This window comes from Amphimedon queenslandica, unplaced genomic scaffold (assembly GCF_000090795.2).
Source record: "Amphimedon queenslandica unplaced genomic scaffold, v1.1 AMPQUscaffold_13519, whole genome shotgun sequence".
Lineage (NCBI taxonomy): Eukaryota > Metazoa > Porifera > Demospongiae > Haplosclerida > Niphatidae > Amphimedon > Amphimedon queenslandica.
Window position 1 is genome coordinate 567,487 of NW_003546245.1, and position 24,518 is coordinate 592,004.

The 24,518-nt window shown below is 36.3% G+C and overlaps 6 protein-coding genes and 1 long non-coding RNA gene across 7 annotated transcripts; 3 read left to right on the top strand and 4 right to left on the bottom strand.

The window, feature by feature from the left end:
* Positions 1-4,910: 4,910 nt before the first annotated feature.
* LOC105313237 (solute carrier family 15 member 4-like) lies at positions 4,911-6,455 on the top strand. The gene has a single exon (XM_011406498.1). The coding sequence runs from the start codon at positions 4,911-4,913 to the stop codon at positions 6,453-6,455; it is 1,545 nt and encodes a 514-aa protein (XP_011404800.1).
* Positions 6,456-10,845: 4,390 nt separating this feature from the next.
* Positions 10,846-15,562, bottom strand: LOC100636984 (nuclear distribution protein nudE-like 1-B). Its single transcript, XM_003382828.3, has 8 exons — positions 15,297-15,562; positions 14,409-14,562; positions 13,045-13,193; positions 12,115-12,160; positions 11,953-12,043; positions 11,640-11,890; positions 11,404-11,498; positions 10,846-11,271 (listed from the first exon to the last, which is right to left on the bottom strand). Exons 1-8 carry the CDS (start codon positions 15,380-15,382, stop codon positions 11,163-11,165), a joined length of 981 nt encoding a protein of 326 aa, XP_003382876.1. The 5' UTR covers positions 15,383-15,562; the 3' UTR covers positions 10,846-11,162.
* Positions 15,563-15,643: 81 nt separating this feature from the next.
* Positions 15,644-18,744, top strand: LOC100637111 (bifunctional apoptosis regulator-like). The gene is made up of 7 exons (XM_019997588.1): positions 15,644-16,174; positions 16,244-16,445; positions 17,115-17,276; positions 17,354-17,506; positions 17,550-17,834; positions 17,931-18,154; positions 18,311-18,744. Exons 1-7 carry the CDS (start codon positions 15,708-15,710, stop codon positions 18,540-18,542), a joined length of 1,725 nt encoding a protein of 574 aa, XP_019853147.1. The 5' UTR covers positions 15,644-15,707; the 3' UTR covers positions 18,543-18,744.
* A 44-nt stretch (positions 18,745-18,788) lies between these two features.
* LOC100637238 (THO complex subunit 1-like) lies at positions 18,789-20,578 on the bottom strand. The gene has a single exon (XM_003382830.3). It carries the CDS (start codon positions 20,553-20,555, stop codon positions 18,948-18,950), a length of 1,608 nt encoding a protein of 535 aa, XP_003382878.1. The 5' UTR covers positions 20,556-20,578; the 3' UTR covers positions 18,789-18,947.
* A 44-nt stretch (positions 20,579-20,622) lies between these two features.
* Positions 20,623-21,658, top strand: LOC105313242 (methylsterol monooxygenase 1-like). The gene is made up of 3 exons (XM_011406516.2): positions 20,623-20,789; positions 20,922-21,062; positions 21,111-21,658. The coding sequence occupies exons 1-3, from the start codon at positions 20,659-20,661 to the stop codon at positions 21,562-21,564; spliced, it is 726 nt and encodes a 241-aa protein (XP_011404818.2). The 5' UTR covers positions 20,623-20,658; the 3' UTR covers positions 21,565-21,658.
* On the bottom strand, positions 21,599-22,124 carry LOC109582721 (uncharacterized). Its single transcript, XR_002185201.1, has 3 exons — positions 22,090-22,124; positions 21,863-22,040; positions 21,599-21,819 (listed from the first exon to the last, which is right to left on the bottom strand). It is a non-coding gene; the product is annotated as an uncharacterized LOC109582721 (long non-coding RNA).
* Positions 22,125-22,130: 6 nt separating this feature from the next.
* On the bottom strand, positions 22,131-24,517 carry LOC100637365 (dynein intermediate chain 3, ciliary-like; the record flags this gene model as incomplete). The annotated part of the gene is made up of 13 exons (XM_019996273.1): positions 24,252-24,517; positions 24,044-24,205; positions 23,840-23,958; positions 23,648-23,790; positions 23,469-23,582; positions 23,313-23,417; positions 23,069-23,223; positions 22,861-22,986; positions 22,763-22,816; positions 22,667-22,710; positions 22,477-22,612; positions 22,286-22,432; positions 22,131-22,235 (listed from the first exon to the last, which is right to left on the bottom strand). Coding segments are annotated over exons 1-13 (1,593 nt in total), but the record flags the coding sequence as incomplete, so codon positions are not given.
* Position 24,518: the final 1 nt, after the last annotated feature.

Below are 24,518 nucleotides of genomic sequence, written 5' to 3' on the forward strand. Positions count from 1 at the left end.
GGGCTAATGGTGTTGCTTCTAAAGTTAACAGCAATGTAACAGGGAGCCTTCCTGACTTCAATGAATGGGCTAATGGTGTTGCTTCTAAAGTTAACAGCAATGTAACAGGGAGCCTTCCTGACTTCAATGAATGGGCTAATGGTGTTGCTTCTAAAGTTAACAGCAATGTAACAGGGAGCTTTCCTGACTTCAATGAATGGGCTAATGGTGTATCACAAAATACCCTTCAACTATTTCAGAGCTATCCCAACTTTACTGGACTTGATGAACAAATCTTACAAAATACAAGAGATTCTGCACAAAAGCTCATTAACATTGCCAATACTCTCTCTAATCTACAAGACACCAGTGCCTCTACTGGTGGAGTAGCTGTAAATACATTATTATTCATTAATCAAATGTATCCCCAACTCATCCCACCATTGTCTTGCAAGCAAATCCTCAGGAAAACACCCAACAGTCCATCAGGCCATTACATACTAACATCAAATAATGGAGCTACTAACTACAGCACTTACTGCAATATGGGGACATTGTGTGGTTCAGGAGGAGGATGGACAAGACTAGCATATCTGGATATGTCCGACCCCACACAAAACTGTCCTTCTGCTTTGGAACTCTATCAGTCAGGAAGTGTTAGAGCTTGTGGCAGGTCATTGTTAAATATACCAGTAGGCTGTGTATCAGTTAAGTTCCCATCTAATGGTATCAGTTATTTTCAGATATGTGGTAGAGTAACAGGATATCAACATCGTTCTACAGATGGTCCTAACACACACATAGATGATCTCAATTCTCATTATGTTGATGGTGTTAGTATCACTCATGGGTCTCCTCGTCAACATGTCTGGACACTAATGGCTGGTAACAGTGAAACAAGCTTATCTTCATCAAATTCGTGTCCATGTAATAATGGTAGTACAGTTAATGTACAATCTTTTGTTGGTGATCACTACTTCTGTGAATCAGGTAATAAAGTTAGCACTGCTTCAAATACTCTCTATACATCTGATCCACTCTGGGATGGTCAAGGTTGTGGTTCTCTTGAATCACCTTGTTGTAATGTTACTGGTATCCCATGGTTTCACAGAGACTATGGTAGCAATACCACTACTGACTATATTGAGTTGAGGATGTGCTCTGATTTTGATGATGAAGACACTCCTGTTGGTTACTATGAGATTTATGTTAAGTAAAGTACATAGTAACAAATTATAGTAAAAGTAGTTAAGTGCATAGATTTAGAATTTTAGGGCAAAAAATGACTTTGTTATAGTTCTAAATGTTTATTGTTGATTTTGTGATAATATTTGCTTAATAACTTTTGTTCAATTTTTAGAAGTTAAAACTGTGTTATTACTAAAATTAATTTTATTTATTATTAAGAAAAACACAAAAAAAGATTTTTCGCATTGCATAGCCTTACTTTCAGTATGAGTACGGTACATAATTATGGCCTATATCGTACATAGATACCTGTAAACTGAATTTTGGGGTAAAACACCACAAACTGCTGGTGAGTGTTGCTGTCAATCCACTGTAATTAATATAATAGCATTGACTGGTTAAAAATGTAACTCTCATATTTTCAAAAACTAAATCAATCAATAAACACACAATCAAAAAAGCAGCAATAAAGTAATAACTAAGAAACAAATCAAAAGTATTATTATTGTTATTAATTATTAGTAGGTTTATTGATGCTGCCATAAGTAGCAGCTGTAGCAATAGTAATGGGTTGATGATCCACTGAATGTAGCGAGTCAGCCAGTTTACCAGGAACATGCTGTTCATCATATTCTTGTGGATTCTCCATGCGATCAGCAATCCAATCATCATCAGCACCAACCAATGGCTGATAGTCTTCTTCTTGATCTCTGATAACCACTGGATTATTTCTCTTATGATAGAGTAGGCATGCTTTTATCATTTTGTGTACTTGGTAGATTAGATATACTGGTATTATGATGCCAAATATTAGAACATTGATAAACAGAGTTGTTGGAAAAATCACAGCACTACCTACACCTCCAAGTGTTAAAGCAATTAAAAAAAATTCAGTGAAATTGTGAACATTTCTTTTAAAGGGGCGAAAAATGAAAACTATTACTGCTAGTAAGAGGAAACAGCAACCTAAAGAAATTAGTATTGAAATTATGAAATAGAATCCGTGAATAAATTGACCAAAAATAATTATTCTTGCCAGTAGGTATAGTCCAGCCATGAAACGATAATCATAAGTATTCTCAGTTCCATTTTTATAAGGACCAGTAAACACATCACCCAGTGATATCAGTAGCTGTTTTCTTAAATTTAAACAGTCCAATAGCTTATGAAACCATTTGAATGGATAAAGGAGTATATAAAGTGTAGGCAGGAGTATCAGAAACAATAACACTAAGATTGCAAAGAAACCAGCAGCACCATGAACCCCCTTGAAGTAATCCTGCTTCATATCATAATAAAATTTGATATCACTAGAGTTTGATGTAGCTGTTTGATTAAAACTCAAAATTTTAAAGGAAGTGGTAGTCAATTGGGTGAAGCAGAGTATATATATTGATGCTATAGAGTGAGTAAAAGATGGTTCAATGCCAGTCATACTCCAGAAACGAGCCATGCAACGATGAAATGGTCTAGTAATAAATACTACACACTTGTAACCTTTATCATACAATGTTATCCAAACATAGAGTAAGAGGAGGAGGAGCAATGGATAGAATCCTATCACATACCAAAAGGAAATTACTCCTAATGGTGGTGTATTAGGTGATATACACATAGCATAATTATAAATAAATGGAGTGAAATCTAAAATAAATATACTGCATGGTATTTGTAATATACTGCATGGTATTTGTAAATATGGGCCATAGTAAAAATAAACAAAGTAATAAACTATAGGCGCTAGCACTCCCGTTATTTGTGAATATAATACCACTCCATTAATAGATCCGTTGGTCAGTTGTATATTAAATATTATTATTAGTAATACCATAATTGTAATTGGTAATAGTTCAATTAAAATAAATACTAGTAAACCATTTTCATCACATTCAACACAGGTGTAGGTATTGTTAAATGGTACTCCTTTTGATGTACAATTAAGAATATACTCTTGTGTAATATTTTTGTCATAGCAATAGATATGCTGATCACAATTATAGCCAACATCACAATAGTTGCAATCACTGCCAAGAACATTTAAATTGCAAGGAATATCATATATATTATCACATGACTTAACCCGTGGTACATCAGTACAGTTTACATTATCAAAGTTAGAGTCCATGCATTGAAATGACACAGATATAGTTCTACTAGCATTCATTTTTACATAAAAAAAAGTTTGAGCATAAATTGTCACTTCGAAAGTACGAGTGCCAGCATGAATATAATCATACAAACATTTTTTCACTTGATAGCATTCAAAATCACCATTGTACGAAATTCTAGGACATTTTTGAATTGTAGAATTAGATCCAATACTAATACAAACTTCAAGGTCATAAGTCCAAGCAAATGTCTTATCAGTACAAGTATCATTGATAATAGCACCAAATGAAAAAAAATCACATGGACAGCTGTCATAATTATCAGAGCAATATACAAGTAACTCATCATAATAGTTGTCCAAAACTAAGTGTAATTCAAAATTTGGACAAGCCTCATTCCCCAGTACTGGTTCATTGTGTGTAGTAATATCAAAGGATGGTTCAGTACATGTAACAGGAACATTGTTACAATTATAAAGACTAACACATTCAAATACAATATACTTCGACCAGTTATATGAAGAAGACGAAACATGTAGACACGTGATACTAACCTCTTCATATCTACTACCATCCCTCATACCAATAATGCTCACATTATTCCTCAGTTGCTGTTGATCTAGTAGACTAGTAGTGTCTAGTGTATATGTACCAGGAGACAGGTTGATAAGGATACCTGATGAACAGTTGTATTGTAGAGTAGCAGTTCCTTGTATAGCTAGATCAATAGTAGCACAAGGTGTTTGAACTCCTCCAGTCCAACAAGAGGTATTGTTAATACCATGAGATAAACTGACATAGATCCTACACTCCAAACCAGCAGCAGAATAAACTAGAACAAGAGAAAGGAGAGAGACAAGAACCACTCTAGGAGGCATTATTGTTATGGATGAATGGCTCAAAAATGAAATACACTCAAAATACTTATTAATTTTGACAGTTTAGACAAGTACTCTTATCATCAGACTAATGATAATACTACAGTAAAGTTTCTTTTTTTCTGTATTATCTCATCAATTTTCAGTAGTAAGTTTAATGATAAGAATACATGTGATGATGTGACAAGCACTCCAATACTGACTCTGCATACTCTAAATATAACATATTTTTTACTTTTCCATAATAGCCAATAGGATTAGTGAGCTAAAAAGTATGCTTCATGAGCTGACAAGCTGGAACAACTTTAAAAAATCATTAAAAATATAAATTTGATCAAAATCATCTCAAACTTGAAACACAACATAAATATGTATACGCATCAGAAAAAGTTATAAAAATGAAAAATTCTTTCTTTACCATTTTTGGTAAAATTTGGCCCAACACACATTATTTAAAAAGTAATAATTATTTTAATGACTTTTTATATTTAAAATAATTGGGGCAATCCTGAGCAAGTTCTACTACCATAATGTCACTATCTAACTAGATCTATTACTAAACAAATTTACATTTAATTTTGATTTTCTTCACACAATGTTGATTGCATTCTTCATTTCCAGCAAATGAAAGTTATGGGCTCAGTTTACACCATGTTTACACAGTGCACACTTTCCCTGGCACTGGATATCTCAGGATATCCAGAATCTAGAGCTGCTAAAACTGTGTGATTTCTTGTGTTGGGATCTTTGTTTAGTCATGAGGTTTAAGATTTCAAGGAAGAAATTATGCCAACTTCTTGTCATTGCATCTTATCCTGCTATTTTGGTCTTGGTCTGGGATTACATGATGACTTTAGAATTCAGTTTGAATCAGCTTTTCTTTGAAGCTGTTGAGGAAGGTAGAAGTAAACTATACATTCATTACAGCAGCTATGCTAGTACTGTTTTGGCATGTTTCCTGTATCCTACTTTTGGTTTGTTAGCTGATGTGTGGATTGGGAGATACAAAGCTATACTCATTGGTATGGTATTCTGTTTCTTGTCATGGATTATAGGAGGGATTGGATTTATTATTGATAACTACTATCACAGTGATGGTGTACTTTTGGGTTTTTATGGGATTGCATATTTCTTTCAATACTGTGGTTACACGTGCTTCACTGCTAACATTATTCAGTTTAATATTGATCAACTTATTGGAGCTTCATCTGATGAATTAAGCACTCTCATATATTGGCATACTGCTGTTACACCAGTTATATATATATTTATATACACAATACTTAATCTGCTAGGTCACAGCTTTTATGTTAATATGGCTATTTTTATTATATCGGGATCAGCTGTATCTTTTGTACTTGTGTCTCACTCTTTGTTTAAACACACGCTGGAGAAGGTATCTCTAATCAAGAATCCCATCAAATTGATAATTAATGTGTTGTTTTATGCCAAAAAACACAAGTATCCAGAAAATCGTAGTGCTCTGACATACTGGGAACAAGAGGCTCCTTCAAGGATAGACTTGGGTAAAAGGAAATACGGTGGACCTTTTACTGAAGAAGAAGTAGAAAATGTTAAAACCTTCTTTGGTATTCTACCATTTTTCATAGCCATTTTAGGTTTTGTTCTTAGTGACTCTTGGTTCACTCTTAACATAGACGCTAATAATTTAGTCCTGCTGTCTGGGATTCAATATAGCATATGCAGCCTTATCATACTGTTTCTTTATCTATTCTTCATTCGTATTTTCTTCTACAAGTTCATTGCCTCTATGCTGTCTAGAATGAGTCTTGGACTTTTTCTCGCTTTGATTGTTGGAATTTCAGAAATGATTGCAGCAAAGTTAATACAGTTAGATGTGACGTTTTTCAATACCAACAAGACTACATACATATATTTGTTATTCTTAGGAATATCAAAGCTATTAGTCACTCAAACTTCATTGGAATTTATCGTGGCACAGACTCCAGTTCAGATGAGAGGAATGATGGTTGGATTTTGGTTAGCATCATGGGACATTGGATTTCTTATTGATAGTCTCATAGAGCTTTCATTTAGCTGTGAGTCAAAAATGATCTGTACCAGTTTTTTCTATTATCTAACAAAGAATGTAATAGTTTTTGTCATTTTGATTTTATTTGTGATCCTGGCAAAACGCTATAAATATCGTGTGAGGGAGAATGAAGTTAATATTGCTCAGATAGTTGAGGATCATTATCAGAGATACATGGTTCAAGAAGAGCAGTTCAAAAGGAAGGACAATGATCATTTTCTTATTACTTCTACTTCTAGTTATTATTAATTAATTTTATGTAAAAACGTGTTTGATTCTTTGGTGCTAACAGTAAAATAACATACAGACAAATCCATGTACATGTAATAGCAGATATGTCCGACCCTACACAAAACTGTCCTTCTGCTTTGGAACTCTATCAGTCAGGAAGTGTTAGAGCTTGTGGCAGGTCACTGTTAAATATACCAGTAGGCTGTATCAGTTATTCTCAGATATGTGGTAGAGTAATAGGATATCAGCATCGTTCTACGGATGGTCCTAACATACACATAGATGATCTCAATTCTCATTATGTTGACGGTGTTAGTATCACTCGTGGGTCTCCTCGTCAACATGTCTGGACACTAATGGCTGGTAACAGTGAAACAAGCTTATCTTCATCAAATTCGTGTCCATGCAATAATGGTAGTACAGTTACTGTACAACCTTTTGTTGGTGATCACTACTTCTGTGAATCAGGTAATAAAGCTAGCAGTGCTTCAAATACTCTCTACACATCTGATCCACTCTGGGATGGTCAAGGTTGGGGTTCCCTTGAATCACCTTGTTGTAATGTTACTGGTATCCCATGGTTTCACAGAGACTATGGTAGCAATACCACTAGTGACTATATTGAGTTGAGGATGTGCTCTGATTTTGATGATGAAGACACTCCTGTTGGTTACTATGAGATTTATGTTAAGTAAAGTACATAGCAACAAAGTATAGTAAAAGTAGTTAACTTTGTTTTATTTCTAAATGTTTATATATTTTATGATAATATTTGCTTAATTTTTTGTCCAATTTTTTAGAAGTTGAAACTTTTATTAATAAAATTAATTTTACTTCATGTCTCATGATTCAAAGGCACACATAAGCAAAATAATTATCAGCTAGTCAGAAAAAATAATTTTGTCTTACTTTAGAATTAAAATTAATATCAAGGGTACATAATTATGGCCTATACTATACATGCCTGTAAACCGAGTTCTGGGGTAAGACACCATATTTAACTACATGCTAATTGCTGGTGAGGCCAACTAGCTCTGCCTTGCTTGATTAGAGCATAGTCCATATCAGTTATAAACAAGTAATTGTGATACTGCAATACCACAGTTTATTTTGTATGCCTATATGAACGTTATTCATTGTTACTCCACTATGAGTTGCTTGTTCAGCAATACATTATAGCATTGAGCAAAACAGGCACACTGTAAAACTCGAATATTTTCAAAAACTAAATTAATCAAAAGACACACAAAAAGCAGCAATAATATGTAATAACTAAGAAACAAATCAAATGTATCATTATTATTATTATTAATTATTAATTATAAGATGCTGCCATAAGTAGTAGCTGTATCAATAGTAATGGGTTGATGGTCCTCTGAATATAACTCGTTAATCAGACCAGGAACATAATGTTCATCAGATTCTTGTGGATTCTCCATGCGATTGGCAACCCAATCATCATTGTTACGAGCTAATGGCTGACGAGGTGCTTCTTGATACCTGGCAACCTCAGAAGTATAATTACAACAACAATCACAACAACAATCACAACATGCACCTATCACTTTGCATACTATATAGCAAGGTATTATGATGCCAAATATTAGAAAATTGAAAACAAATAATGCAAGGATTGAGAGGGGAAAAACACTGGTCGCACCTTCAATTGCTGGAAATGCAATTATCAATAAAACTTCAGTAAAATTATGAATATTTCTTTGAAAGGGTCGAAGGATGATAACTAATACTGCTAGTAAGAAGGAACAGCAAGCCTGAGAAATTAGTATTGAAATTGTTGAATAGTATCCATAAATGAATTGACTGGAAATAATTATTCTTGCCAGTAGGTATAGTCCAGCCATGAAACGATAATCATAAGTATCCTCAGTTCCATCCTTATAAGGACCAGTAAACACATCACCCAGCGATATCAGTAGCTGTTTCCTCAAATGTAAACAATCCAATAACTTATGAAACCATTCAAATGGATAAAGAAGTATATAAAGTGTTGGTAAGAGTATCAGAAACAATAAGACTAAAATTGCAAAGAAACCAGCAGCACCATGAACCCCCTTGAAGTAATCCTGCTTCATATCATAATAAAACTTGATATCACTAGAGTTTGATGTAGCTGTTTGACTAAAACTCAATATTTTAAAGGAAATGATAGTCAATTGAGTGAAGCAGAGTATATATATTGATGCTATAGAGTGAGTAAAAGATGGTTCAATGTCAGTGATTCTCCAGAAACAAGCCATGCAACAATAAAATGGTCTAGTAATAAATACTACACACTTGTAACCTTTATCATACAATGTTATCCAAACATAGAGTAAGAGGAGGAGGAGCAATGGATAAAATCCTATCACATACCAAAAGGAGAGTACTCCCAATGGTGTTGTGTCAGTTGAAATACATAATGGATAATTAATGACAAATGGAGTGAAATCTAAAATAAATATATTGCATGGCATTTGTAGATCTACCAATACAATATCATCATAAAAATAAAAGGAATAAAATATTCCTACCATTTGTGAATAGAATACTACTCCATTAATAGATCCATCAGTTAGCTGTATATTAAATATTATTATTAATAATACCATAATTGTGATTGGTAATAGTTCAATTACAATAAATACTAGTAAACTGTAACTATCACATTCAACACACGTGTAGGGATTGTTTAAAGGTACTCCCTTTGATGTACAGTTAAGAATTAACTGTTCTGTATTATTTTTGTCATAGCAATACATATATTCATCACAATCAAAGCCATCTTCACAATAAGTGTCACAGTCATTTATATAAGAGTTACAAGGAATATCATATACATTATCACATGGCATGACCAGTGTTGTGTCAGTACATTTTCCATTAGCAAAGTAAGAGTCCATGCAGTTCACGCTCACTGTCCCAGTTGCATTAGCACTCATATTAACATAAAAAAACGTTCGAGCATAAACTGTTATTTCCAATTTACCATCAGCATTAAAGTAATCATCTAAACATTTTTTCACTTCATACACTTCATCATCATAATCATAAAAGCTAAGGTAATATTGACATCCTTGCTGCCCAATACTCATACAAACTTCAAGATCATTATAAGTCCAATCAAATCTCTTATTAGTACTAGTGTCTGTGATAAAAGCAACAAATGAAAAATAATCGCATGAACAGTTGCCATCAACGTTAATGTTATCAATGAAGCAAGGTAAATACTCATACAATTCTAAGTCTAATTTAAAACTTGGACAAGCCTCGTTCCCCAGTACTGGTTGATTGTGTGTAGTAATACCAAAGAATGGTTCAGTACATGTAACAGGAACATTGTTACAATTATAAAGACTAACACAATGAAATACAATATACTGCGACCAGTTATATGAAGAAGACGAAACATGTAGACACGTGATACTAACCTCTTCATATCTACTACCATCCCTCATACCAATAATACTCACATTATTCTTCAGTAGCTGTTGCTCTAGTAGACTAGTAGTGTCTAGTGTATATGTACCAGGAGACAGGTTGATAAGGATACCTGATGAACAGTTGTATTGTAGAGTAGCAGTTCCTTGTATAGCTAGATCAATAGTAGCACAAGGTGTTTGAACTCCTCCAGTCCAACAAGAGGTATTGTTGATACCATTAGATGAACTGACATAGATCCTACACTCCAAACCAGCAGCAGAATATACTAGAACAAGAGAAAGGAGAGAGACAAGAACCACTCCAGGAGACATCATTGTTATGGATAAATGGCTCAAAAATGAAATGCGCTTAATGACAGTTTAGACCAGTAATACTCTTATCATCAGACTAATAATAATATTATAGTACAAAAGAAGCTCATGAATTGTGAGGCTCTTTTGTTCTATATTATCTATATATATATATCATCAGACTGATAATATTATAGTACAAAAGAGGCTCATAAATTGTGAGGCTCTTTTGTTCTATATTATCTATATGAATTTTGAGGCTCTTGTTTCAATAGTAAGATAAGAGTACATGTGACAAGCACTCCTGCATACTCTAAATATATTCTTTTAACTTTTCTCATAATAGCCAATGGGATTAGTGAGCTAAAAAGTATGCTTCATGGGGAGCAACTTTAAAAATTCATAAAAAATTTTCTCTTTGCTATTTTTTGGCAAAATTTGGCCCCACACCCCTGTACAGTACAGGGACTTTGTCCTGATTTTGGAGCAACTTTAAAAAATAGCATCACATAGGAACATACATGTATACACTGAAGTAATAAGAATCCTTTCCTCAAAATCCTGTTGGAAACCCCCCCGAGATCCACAATGACCACTTCTAAAACTATCTCTATTGCTTGCCAAATACAGGTACAATGTTTGCTTGCTTACATTCGCCCAATTAACGTTCTACACTCTTGTAGTTAATATTATAAGCTGGTGAATTAAAAGTGTGTATAATAGTCCAACATACACAATAATAATAATAATAATAATAATAATAATAATAATAATAATAATGATAATAATAATAATGATAATAATAATAAATGATCACAATAATTATAGCAATAGATAAATAGAGAGAAAGAAAGACGTGGCTACATTATTCATTTAAGTTATTTTTCATTACGTTAATTTGTCTCTTATAGTGTTTCTACACACACATACATACATACACAAAGAGAGAGTCTTTTACATGTTAATGTAATGGTGGGCGTGTCAGTGGGCGTGGCTATACTGTTATCTTTGTAAGATGGCTGACAGGAGGTACCTGTCCTCCTGTCACATTGTTACCAGCTGGAGCATCACCATTCAACTTCTGTACGTGTAATCTTTTAGATCTAATAATAAGAAGAGGAGAAATTAAAAATTATAATGATAGGTCAATCACATACATGTACATGTACATGTACATGCAGCCCAATATAAAAACAATTATTTATCAATTATAATTATTATAATCATTATTGTACCTGGGTGAACCACTAGCAGGGCTCAGCGAGCGATTATGTTTGATGGTGTCTTTTGATAAATTAGTACGACAGGATGCCAGCCTTGTCTCTAATGTCTACAATAAAATATAAACACCACAATCACCACATCAATCATTAACAAAGAGACTTTCAACTCTATCAAGTTTCCTTTCATTCTCTCCCAAATATCCTTGTACTCCCCCTCCCTACTCTCTCTCTCCCTCTCAAAAACTTACTCCAACTTTCCTAAGTAGATCCCCCACCATGTTCAAAGCTGATATTCTAGCTGATGGGGTTATCGGCTGAGGCTGTGGTACGTTCCCCCGGGTAGGTGTGGCCATGGGAGTGTTCTTCTTTGTAATTGGTGAGGTTGTCATGCCGACTGACATCGTGGAAGGATGAGAGGCTTTGAGACGAGAGAGAGGAGAGCCTTCACTGTTGTCAGGGGCAACCACTTTAGTTTGAATATCCAGTTCCGAACGTAAATCTAAAAGAAGAAAAAAGAATCATAAATAAAATGTGTCTAATAATTATTATTAAACTGCTGACCTCTGACTTCATCTTTGAGTCTCTGACAGGCAACGGAGAGCTCATCTTTTTCATCCAGTTCATTCTCTAGTATAGCATTCCTTTCTAAAGCCTGAGGGAGGGAGAGAGAGAGGAGGGGGGAATATCAAAGTGAAAGTGTTTTTTAACAAATAAGTAGCTCACCATGTTTAGTTTAGTTTCAAAATCATCTAATGAAGTCATCGTAACTCTGAGAAATAAGAAAAGGGAAAAATAATTAGTCATCACCAGCAAACTTCCTAACCTTTGTACATTGTGCATGTAGCAAAAGGAAATCAATACATGTATATGAACATGCACATTGTACATGTACATATGTATATGTCTTCAAATTTTTAGATGGTATACAATATACATGTACTATAAGTGAATCAATGTGCATAAAACAATAAGTGTGATATAAATTTGTCCGGTAGTGCTTTGCATTGCAATCAATCATTACATCATCCTAATATGTATTATGTCTATGGCTATAACCGCAGAAATGGTAACAGGATTGGCATAGTCAACACTCAAAGGATGTAGTAACATTCTTGAGGAATCATCGCTACCCCACACTGCCAAATCAAACTGTCCTGATATACAAAGTGTCTCATATTTGCATTCCCTTACAAAACAAACTAAGAAAAAACAACTCAACACATCATAAGAGCAACACCTTTCAGTAGAGTAAAGCTGTAATAATTAGTGTCATTATACTAATATCTCACTATGTCAATGAACATTTTCCCTTAAATGTATCACATTAAATTGACTACATTACTGTGGATGCATGATGGAATGAAGCTCTGCTGGTTATAAATGTAACTCAACTTCATTAGGTCAAGTTAGCTATACATACACTTCAAGGAAAAGTTACTTCATTACACATACATAGTTATATCATTTAGCCACTGGAGAGTATCAATGTTTAGCTTTAAAAAAGGAATTTGAGAAAAAAGGAATTTTTAATCCAGATGACATGTACATGCATTTATTTTATAGTACAGATTATACTTGCATAGCTTGATGGATTAATAAAAATAAATTTTAATCTGATGCGTGCACATGGAGAATAATAAACTGATATAGTACCTCTTCCCTCTCTCCAGATCATCGTTAAGCTGCTCCAGTTCTCTTGTGTACTTCATGTAGGATTCCTTGATTTGCATTAGGTCGGCATTCTCTGCCTGTAAGTTACTGATAGTCACATAGTTCTCTGCTGTCTGTGTCTCTAACCTAGACTATAATGAAGAGAGAGAGAGAGAGAGAGGGAGAGAGAGGTTGTAATAATTAAAATGAGCCACAGATATTCACTATGCATACCATGCTTAATAAACCATAATCAACTTAGGACTATCAAGTTCTTGTTATTTCACAATAATAAAACAACGCGAGACAATATTCAATAGATCATTTCACATTCATAACAGTTACAGTTACATGTACTAGTACAAGGATTACACAATGGGCACAAATGGACAGAGACACAAATGACAAACTACAAATGAGTATTTTCATTAAGAACAAGCCATGAAAGCCAATTGCAGCCACAAGTTGCTAAACAAGAGTTGGGGAAACATCAAATAAACATCACAAAGACACACACTGTGTGTGTGTATGTGTGAGTATCAATAGTAGATGAATGTTGATAGAATGTGTGTGACATATCAAGAGGAGTAAGGGAGATAAAGAGAATCGTGAGAGAGAAGGGTAGGAGAGAAGGTAAAGGGAGAAGGAAGGGGGAGCTAGAGTAAAAGAGGTGAGTGAAAGAAGCTTGTATTCAAAACACAGCAAACAATGCCACCTGTAGTACGAATGAGTATACCACCTGGGTCTAGGCACAGGAGGCCAAATCATGATGACATAGGTTACTATTATCAGTGTGAACAAATAGTGTATGACTATGTGTGTGTCTATGCAGCCATTGAATGGGTACAATCAAATAAAAGGTGGTAACAATAACTCATGCCACATTTGGTACTACTAGACATAATAAAAAGTATAATCATTAATTATTATGTCAAAAATTAAACCACTACATATTATAATGGACCATATTTAGTAAAAGGATAATAAGTAACAGGAAATACTAATAAAACACAAATAAAATATGTACTTGTACGATACTGTACATAATAATTGATAGCATCAAATGATCAAAATCACAACAATTGTGCCCTTACTTATTGTCTTAATGCAAACACTTCAAACCCACAGACACACACAGACACACACACTGTAGAGTCACTGAAAGACATAATAAATAGCACACACCTTCTTAATATTAGTACAAACCCTCTTAATATTAGTACAAACACAACCATTACAATTATTGTAACACTCTAGACTCAGTCACATGACATAGAAGACAACGTGACAGTTTAAACCAACAGAATGCAAGTCATTAGCAGCTGCTCTGATGCTAAAATTCAAATTTTTATAAGAAGAGTAATTACTTTCATTTGATCATTCTCGTCTTGGAGTCTTTGGACTTTAGCTAATAGTTCTCTGTTCTTTGCTTCAGTTTGCTCCAGGGATGTCTCCAACTCTGCTTCTAAGTCTCTACTGTTTTCTTGAAAATCATCAAACTCTGCTCTTAAGTCCTCCAAACTAAGGGAAGGGAGAGAGAGAGAGTGAAAACATTCACAGAGAGCAAGACACAACATGATCAAATGAAAGAAAGAGAGCAAGTGACTGAGTAAGTGATAGCAACAAAAAGCCAAAATACATGTACATGCACCAAAGAGTCAGCGAGAAGAAGATTGAAAGCAACTGTCATGATAAAATGTACATTCAATTAAAAATTCAAAAGAGAAACAAATGATGTACATGTACATGTGTAATGAATGGACGCTGTACAATAGAATGCCCTCTAGCATAATTATAATAGATTAATGAATATTGCCTTGACAACCAAATAACAAAAGAAGAACTTGACATGAATACCATTATTATAATCTTTCCCTCTCTCTTAATGAAACAATAAAAATAACAAAGTACCTACAGCCATAACAACTTAAAAGATAACAAATGAACGTCAGAGCCAATAGTTAATTGTAAGGAAAAGGATTGATCTAATACTTATGTAGTTGACACTGATACTACTTATAAAGATATGGGGCAATATTGTTAACCACAACCAACCACAAAACAAATATAAGGTTTGGGTATTGATCCTACTTTAATCAACACTGTACATGTACATTAAGGAATACGTATGTATCAATGAATGTTCCAACAAAGCTCTCTTTTTATGACCTTTTCATAATAATGTCACACGACGAGCTTATTTAATTGATTCGATGAAAATTTAACTATAAAACATATGTCGTGGAATATCTTACTCTTGTCTTAGGTGAGCTGCCTGGTCCTTCCAGTATTGCAGCTCTTCCTCGACACTGCTAAAGCTGGTTCTCTCCCCACCACTCATAATGCGTCAATCTGTTCAGTTTGTCCTATTCAATATTATTTCCAGTTGTCCTGGAAAGGTTTTAGACGGTAAATATCAGCCCAACTATCTCTTAGGCCTCCTGGGCAACAATAAGAGACAGGGAAAGAGAGAAGGAGAGGTAAGAGAAACACGAGAAGAAGGCAAAGACTCGAGATATTGGAAGTGGAAGAAATCGAAATTAAGGTTTCTAATTTAACAGAAAGTAATTTTAAGATTTAATGGGCGGGGCTTCCTATGGGAGGGGCTGGAAATAGGCAGAGGGTTTATGCATAGATGACTTTGTCTTGATTAGAAATTGAGAATAATGTCCAGCAAAGAAGAGAGAGTCCTCCAGTCTGAATATGATGAGTCTCAATATTATCCAAGAGTAGCAGATGAGAGTGAGACGGACTCTGGTGGCACTCTTGAATCTCTTGATGAAGAAACACCAATTCCCATAAATCAAGAAACTCTTTCTTCTCCTCCTCCTCCTCCTCCTCCCTCTAAAGAACTAACAGATAAAGAAGCACCTAGTAAAGAAACTGCAAACGATAAAGAAGACATCAAAGGTATCGTTGCTTCTGATACGCAAACGAAAGATGTTATGAGTTGTGGCGTGTGTTTCCAGTTGCTGCTTGATCCAGTCACTCTTAACTGTGGGCACAGTTTCTGCCTCGTCTGTCTTGCCCAATTATGGAATGTCTCACGTAACTCTTCTCTCCTTTGTCCAATGTGTCGTCAGCCTTGGGCTGAGCCTGGGGGCCGACTACCCTCAGTTAATGTTATGCTTAGGTACGTGAAGAATTTTAAATAATTATTTGAAAATTCTTCAAATAATTTTTATTTTTAAATGTTTTCTAGGGAGGTACTAGAACAGACTTTTCCGGAAAAGATTAAGGAGAGACGTGGGGCCCTCTCTCCAGAAGAGTTTAATCTTATTGTGCAATACAACCAGGGTTCGGCCCAGCGTCCAGGGATGGGATCCGGTAGAGAGAGAAGACAAGTCAATATGCATGCGATTATATGTATCTTCATGACAGTTTTATGCAGCATTTTCCTACTGGTGAGTAGCTGACTGTAGCAGTCATGGTCTTTGGTTGTTTGCCTTACCTTTGGGTTTACTTTACTTCAGCAGATTTCATGGTCACAGTCATTTTCAATGAATGTACCTGACCCTGTACTATAGTATAGGGACTTTGGCCCGATTTTGGAGTAACTTTAAAAATTCATGAAAAATCCAATTTTGATTAGAATCAATCCAAACTTGAAACACAGCATAAAAACATGTATATGTATTAGAAAAAATTATAAAAATTAAGAATTCTCTCCTTGCCATTTTTGGTGAAATTTGGCCCGAGACACTGTACTATAGTACAGGGACTTTGGCCTGATTTTGAAGCAACTTTAAAAATTCATAAAAAATTCAATTTTGATCAGAATCATCTCAAATTTGAAATACAACATAAGAACATGTATATGTATCAGAAAAAATTATAAGAATGAAGAATTCTGTCCTTGCCATTTTTGGTGAAATTTGGCCCAAGACACGATTTGAAGCAACTTTAAAAATTTATAGAAAATCCAATTTTGATCAAAATAAGCTCAAAAGAGAAAAATTAATAAAAATGAAGTATTTTGAAAGCCATTCTCCATGTACATGCCTCTACATGTATCTTAGTATACTAAGCATTATCTTCATTAACCATCAATACTACACTATCTCATTGTGTAGGTGTTTTTTGCTGTTAGTATTAGTCTGTGGCTGGTAGGTGGCGTGGGTGATCATTACATGCGTAAGCCAGTCCTTCACTGGACCAATGATGATGTAATGGAGTGGTTTGAAGGACTAGGTGACACTGTCATAAAAGACTCAAGAGAAATATTTGAAAGCGAAGTAAGAGAGTTGCTTATAACTAGCCTCCAAAATGATCCATTCTCCTAACTTTTACTATGACATTTTTTCATTAACAGAAATTTGATGGTCGTCATTTGCTGAGATTGACAGATAACAGTTTGAAGGAGTACGGATTGTCGAGTGAGACTTCTCGCAACTCTCTTCTCCTCTCGATAGAACAACTAAAAGAGAAACAGAGAGCATTGCCACGCAATTTCCATGAATTCATGGTAAGCAACAACAGAAACATTCGTTACAGTCCCTTACTTGCAGGAGGCCAACAAGGAAGACACTGTTCTTATACTACTAACATACAAAGTATTCCCAAGACTGACTTTTGGCTACTTGTATCTCTTTCGATACTACACCATCTTTCTGCCTGTGGTACAGGTACAGCTCTTGGACAGAGAGAAGGAGGATACTCCTCTCTTGACGAGTGATGAAGAGAATATCAAAGAGATTGAAGATGAGAGCAAAAGACCCGAATTGATACAAATGATGGACCAGAGAAAGACAGAAACAGAGAAGGAGGAGGTTGAGGATGGAAAGTCTTATGATGTATGTGTATTGTCAAAAAATGCTTTAGTAATGATAATTGATGTCCACATTTTTTTCATGATTACAATAATGTTCATGTGTTTTTTGTTCTTACAGGGTGACAGCCGTGATATTTCCAGTACACAACTGATTGCGATATTCCTTGAAATATTGCTAGTACCACATCTAGTGGTTGCCATGTACACATTGACTGGACTCCAGAGTGAACCATTTCTCTCTTTAATCATACTATTTCACTGCATTGTGGCTACTTTGAGAGAAGTTAAGAACTTGAGGAACAAACTAAGGACACGACCAGCTCATGGACAGACATCAATTTGGTATGCAACATTTTGTTATACACCCACACGTACATGTACATATACACTCATGCTCATGCAAATAATTATTGATCCAATTCTGTACTATAATGTACATTAGGACATGTAGATTGCCCTGTTTTTCCTCTCTCTATCTCTCTCATTCTCTTTTTAAAGGTCATGGATCAAGACTGGTCTCTTTAATTGTCTATTCTATATCATACTTCTAATGATTGGTCAAACCATCTGCTTTCTCTTCCCGTACCCTTTGCTGACTTTCACCTTTTATGTTCTAATATTCCAAACGCTCTACAGCTTGCTTCATCGACGTTTCTTTCTACCAATTTTTCAAAGTGTGGGAAGATTTGGCGCCCACGGCTTCGTTCAGTTTCTTAATAACAACAGATGAGAGGGAAAGGAAGTACTGAGAAAGACTAGCTAGTGTAGTTGTGTTAATTTATATAATCCTATAGCTCAATTATTATTGATTTGTGTCATATTATTATCATGAAAAGTACCAATACTTATTTGCCATATTGTGCTCTCTCTTCTACTCTTTTCTTACTCAATTTTCTCTTTTCCACAATTCTTGGCAATAATATAATCAAGAGTATATGATTATTGTCTAGTAGTGTTAAATCATTGACAAGACAAGTGCTATTCACACATGCCAAAGGGCATGGCCCATTTAATAATAGCAACAAAAACATGCATTCAAAACATCACGACCTGATATATTGTTGTACAATAATTTCATCTCTCACTAAATATTCAAAATATTCAATACAAAGTCAATATTAACAACATTAACTTTCTAAAATTCCTTTGAAGTCTGGAGTATGACGTGATCAAGATACTCTTCAAGAGGTCTCATCGATGACTGGTTTGCAATCGGAAAGAAATGAGTGCTCTCACACGAGAGAAGCCGCAGTGCCTGCCAGCGGAAATTAGGATTCGATATCCACCTGTCTTCTTTGGGTATCTCACAGTTAGGCTTCATCTCCTCTAGCGGCTCCTCGAGAAAGATTTCTAAAGGAGGTACAAAGATACGCTCGGGCGACGAACAGGACTCAAGATTATCAGGGCATAGGTTCCATAGTCGTGATAGTTCTTTGCTCCCCATGTCCTTCTCCTCTTTCATTGCAAACAACCTCTCGCCTAATCTCTCCTTAGTATCTCCTCCCCCTCCTCTGTTGGGAGGTTTTGAATTGGTTTTTTCAAACGAGGGACAACCCCCATTCTTCCATGCTATCCAAGTCTCTTCCCTCTGAATGACAAGTTTCACGTATTCGGCAAAAGATTTGCCGTCGGGTGGAGTTTCCTCAAGCAACTGATACACTTTACTTGTGGTTTCGGTGACCCACGAGGAATGAGACTCACTCAAAACCTGAGACGAGTTCTTAAATTTGACGTCCCCAGTCAAGTACTGAAACAAAATGAGGAACTGGATGAGAACGTGGCGACGGAAATGAGAGTCACTGAGTTGCAGGGAGAGCAAATTCTCACTGGTAAGGTATTTAGTGAAATAATGCGAACTGGTGTACGGTGACAAGGTATCCATTCCTTCATCTGAAGACTGTAGCTTCCTTCTCTTGCTCTGAATGTCTTCTAGTTTATAGCTAGAGAATGACTGGAGTACCTCTTGGACTGTTCCAGTAAATTTCTTCCAGCGATCAGAGTGAAAACACTGGACCGGATGTCGGAAGAAATCCTGTAGAGTCCAGAGTTTCTCATACAGGTTATAATCAACTGGAGTCATACCCGTCTCTTGATCCAGGGCATCAATTTCCATATCCTCGCCGTCTTCGTTGGTATTACCCCCGGGAGGTTTCTGGGGTTCACTGGAAGAGGGAGGTGTCTGCAGGGTCTTGAATGACGTGACATTCTCCAAGTTGAAGTGACTCATGAGGTTTAGGGCAGATTTCTCAGAGAGAGGAAAAAGACGAGCAAGGAAGAGCTGAATCCGTCCACAGAAGACGGTGTTGAGGGACGAGGAGAGACGTCGAAGGAGGTCATTACACATTCGTAGGAGAAGAATCCTCCCAGAAGAAAAGAAATCCTGTTTAGTCCACACTGTCACATGAGACTCGACGGTATCAAATAGCTTTTCACAGAAGTCGAGGGTAATGCAATCAAAGGCATCAGAGAGGAGAAGGAAAGGAACAGAATGATAGCATATCTGAGACTCGGCACAAAGGACTGATAGGGAGACGAGAGAGCTAAAAGAGGAGACGAGAGGATCCTTTGCAATGAGATCCCTCAACACGTCACGAAAGGATTGCTCAAATATAGATTTCTTATCATTGTCGTTTCCAGAGGCTTTTCCAAAGGCTTCCTGAAGGAGGGAGGGAGAGCTGGCTCCATTTTTCAATGTCTGGTGGATGGATTGAGCAAAACGAGACCTGGTTTCACTGGAGGCCATGCCGCCATGTGTGAGATAAGGTGGGTGTGGTCACATCCAAAACTACCCGCCCATTAAAAGAATAAAGAGTGCGTGGGTGTAGGATTGTAGGTGGGGCTGAAAAATGATGGAGGAGATGCTTTGGTTTGTTTTTGTGTCAATTGGACTCCATTTCGGCATGGTGTGCCTCTTGTCTGGATTTTATGGATTCATTGATCACTTTTCATTGTTTCAAGACTCAAAATTTCAGAAAAAGTAAATCAACAATAGACTTGGAAGAGTGTGCTCTGCCTAATGTCTGCTGTCTGAACCTTTCTTTATGGCTAGAGATATATACTTAGTTACTTACTCCATGCAATATTGATATTTGTTGTTTTTCATTGATAGGTCCGGCCATTCTAATCCAAATCTAACCGACTGCGTTGTCGTCCTCTTTAAAAACATATTCATATATGATCTCATTGGTTTGCCGATAATTTACTTAGCATTGAAGCAAAGAGTAACATTCACTGGTCCATTCCCTACGTGGTAATCAATTTTAGAAGCAAATTATATTTTTAATTTCAACTTTAATAGGCCAGAAATATTAGTTCACATCCCTCTTTGCGTAATAGTAGAAGATACCTTGTTCTATTGGATTCATAGACTCTTACATACTCCATTCCTTTATAAGCACCTCCACAAGATGCATCATCAGTTTCATCAACCAATAGCTCTTTCATTTCAATACACGCATCCGATTGAAAACTTCATGACAGCTGGGATACCTCTCTTCGCTGGGCCGCTCCTCCTTGGCAGTCATGTCTATACTGTGTGGCTCTGGATGTGTGTTAGGATAACGGAGTCTATGGATGGTCATTCTGGATATGATCTCTGGTTCATGCCGTTTAGGTACTTCCCGTTCCGTCCTGGGGCTCAAGTTCATGATTATCATCATTCTCATAATGTTGGGAATTATGGCTCATTCTTTACACTCTGGGATAAACTTTGTGGCACCGATCACTCCTTCAAAGCATATAAAAAGAATTGATGTTTAAGTTTATTATTATTATTATTATAGTCTATTTTTGTGTTAAAGTAGTTGTGTACAACAGAAGAACATTGTTTTGTGTTATTGTATTGTATTGATGTGTGATAATAATTATAAATATCAGAGAGGGTAGGCGAGAGAGGTGAAAGAGAAAGACAGATGAGGGATAACAGATGAAAAGAAGAAAGAGACAAAGAGGGAAAGAAATTGCAAGAAGTCATATGCCTTTATTGTTAAAATTTAAGCTCCTTCTTCCTAAAAACAGACATAATGAGGCTATATTTGTTGTTACAAATACTTGATCATCTGCAGAAGGTGTTTCTCCAGTTTCTTCAGGTATTGGTGTTGGTTGATGCTTGGGTAAGAAAGCTTCTTGGCGCTTCTTTTCGCGTTTCTCAATATCTTGTTTCTCTTGATTCAGTAAATGCCAGAAATCATCTTCTGCTTTCTGGATAGGATTCTCCTCCTCATCTCCACTGGAAGAAAAGTAAAGATATCTATACATAAGGTGCAACTTGAATTTACCCTCCTCCTTTCTCTTCCCCTCCTCCTCCTCCTCCACCACCACCACCTCCTCCTCCTCCACTTGCTGCCGCTTGTTTTGCTTTTAGCTTCATTTCTCTTCTCCTTCCTTCCAATATCTTTTCCCTCTTTGTCTCACGTTCAAATATCTGAGAAATAAAAGATGTCACGCATACTGCACGCATACTAATGTACATACAGCATTGATATTGTGCTTCTCATTAGGCTGAAGGACAGAGAGGGCCCCAGATAGCTCCAGTAGCGTCACAACACCAGAATGAGACCCACAAGCAACCAGTCTGCCTTGCTCATGGACTCTGATTGAATGCAAGGACTCGTCGCAAACCTGCCAAGCAAACAAGTCATACAAGTCAGTGATAGGAGTCTTACTTGTATAGCTAGACTTGGTGCCGTTTGTCTGAGGCAAAGGTCCCATACGTTGAGAGAACCTGACATTGAAGTTGTGAAAAACACACCAGGCCTTGTTGGACTCCAACAGCCATCAGTCAGTGGAGTAGTATTATATCTAAAGAGAGAGAGAGTTGTGTGTGTGTGTGTGATAATAATGATTATAACTCACTGTGTCCACATTATTGGAGATTCCTTAGCATCTTCTGACCAAATCTACAAAACATGTCATTTTAGCTTAACAAAATCAATACCACAGTATATGTACCTTGGTTGTCCAGTCACCAACAGTGAGGAATTGCTTGGGATAAAATGGATTACGCTGCAAAGAAAGAGTACAATCCAGTATATTGTTATATGGAGTACTTGTAATGAGTAGATTGGTCCCAAGTGTCCCACAAATGCATGAGCTAGTTTATCCTGTGGAGTCTTCCCTTTACGATTGCCAGAGAGAATGACGCCTTGCTCTGTCCCAACCATGAACTTTGTTGGCTATAGAAATCCAAATAATTATACAATTCATCATACATATATATCTCCCATTTCATGCCCTTTCATTCTCGTTTCTCCTAACCATTGTTGATTCATATTCCAGTGTAATTCCTCCTAGAGTGACGTCTGGTTTGTACCCGGGATATTCCAACACTAGCGTCTCAACCGGTTCAACGAGTTTACGTATGTCCCACCACATCACCTGACCATCAGTCGAGGTTGAAAATATATCATTGCCTTAAAATGAAATGGGACTGATCATAACTTTGATATTTATAAGTGAACATGCATGAATATGCATAAAGAGAGTAGAGTGTATCCCTAACCTGTCTTAGATGAGGGGTATATTAGTTTGTGTACAGGGTCTCTATGACTAATCTCCACTGGTGTAGTATCGGTTGGCTGAGAACTCTTACGAGTATCAAATATAGCTATAAGAGAAGCATATCAATATCATACACTCTCACTGCATGTACATGTACCTATTTGACCATTATAGCAGCCTGCAGCCAGTGTGTGGGAATCCTTAGGATTATACTCAAGACATAGCATTGGAGATGCTGGCTTGAGAGTCATCTCTGGCTTATTAGGATTTTCTATAAAAAATAAGAATTAAAATAATAATGAACACCACAGGTCACATACAAAAATCATCATTTACCAATGTCCCATATGTATGAATCAAATGATAACACATCCGAGGTCTTCTGAAACTCAAGTGCCGAGTAAGCAACTGCAATCTTGTTTGCTCCATCAGGATACCATGATATATTAGACACAGTCCTCTTAATGTCACTAGGATCTCTACATGCGTGTATAGTAAGATGGTAAATGCATATTTTGTTGTTATTACCGGAGTATGTTAATGGTTCTTGCATTTGGTGCCTTGTCATTGAGAAGTGGTTCTGTCTTGTCAAAATATTCTTCATATATGTCAACCGAGTTGTTTTGCTTTAGATAGTGTTCCATTTTCTAAGAGGAGAAGTGAAATATGAATATAGGGGGAGGGAATGAGGAGAGTGCTCAGTACTGTATGTACATGTATGTATAATCATACTGTTCCCAGGTCTTGAATGACTTGCATGTAGATCTCATCCTTTTCAACTTTCTTCCTAAACCTAATGGTCTGCTCAACTTCGGCTGGGTTGATGTCTTTGGGCCAGCCACCCTCTGTGTGGTTCACACCTCTGATCTCAGTCTCAAACCTTTCAGTGTTCACCTATAGAGAGGAGGTCATCCTTTTACAGGGATTTAGGCTGCCCTACCTCATGCTCTGACATATCCGAGGTGTACTGTACTGCAATGTCTACAGGGTCTTTGCGAATGTAGTCATTCCTCATGGACGAGTCAGGCCTTATGTCGATACTCAGCTCAGGTGGACGGTCAGAGAAGATTGCCTGCCGTCCAAACTCATTCCTTTTCTTTGTATAGACGTAGACTATCTCCATATTTGAGGCAAATCCTCTGAATCCCTGCTCACTTTGTGGAGGCTTTCTTATTGCAGGTGCCTTAGGTTATTTGGTTGCTATGGG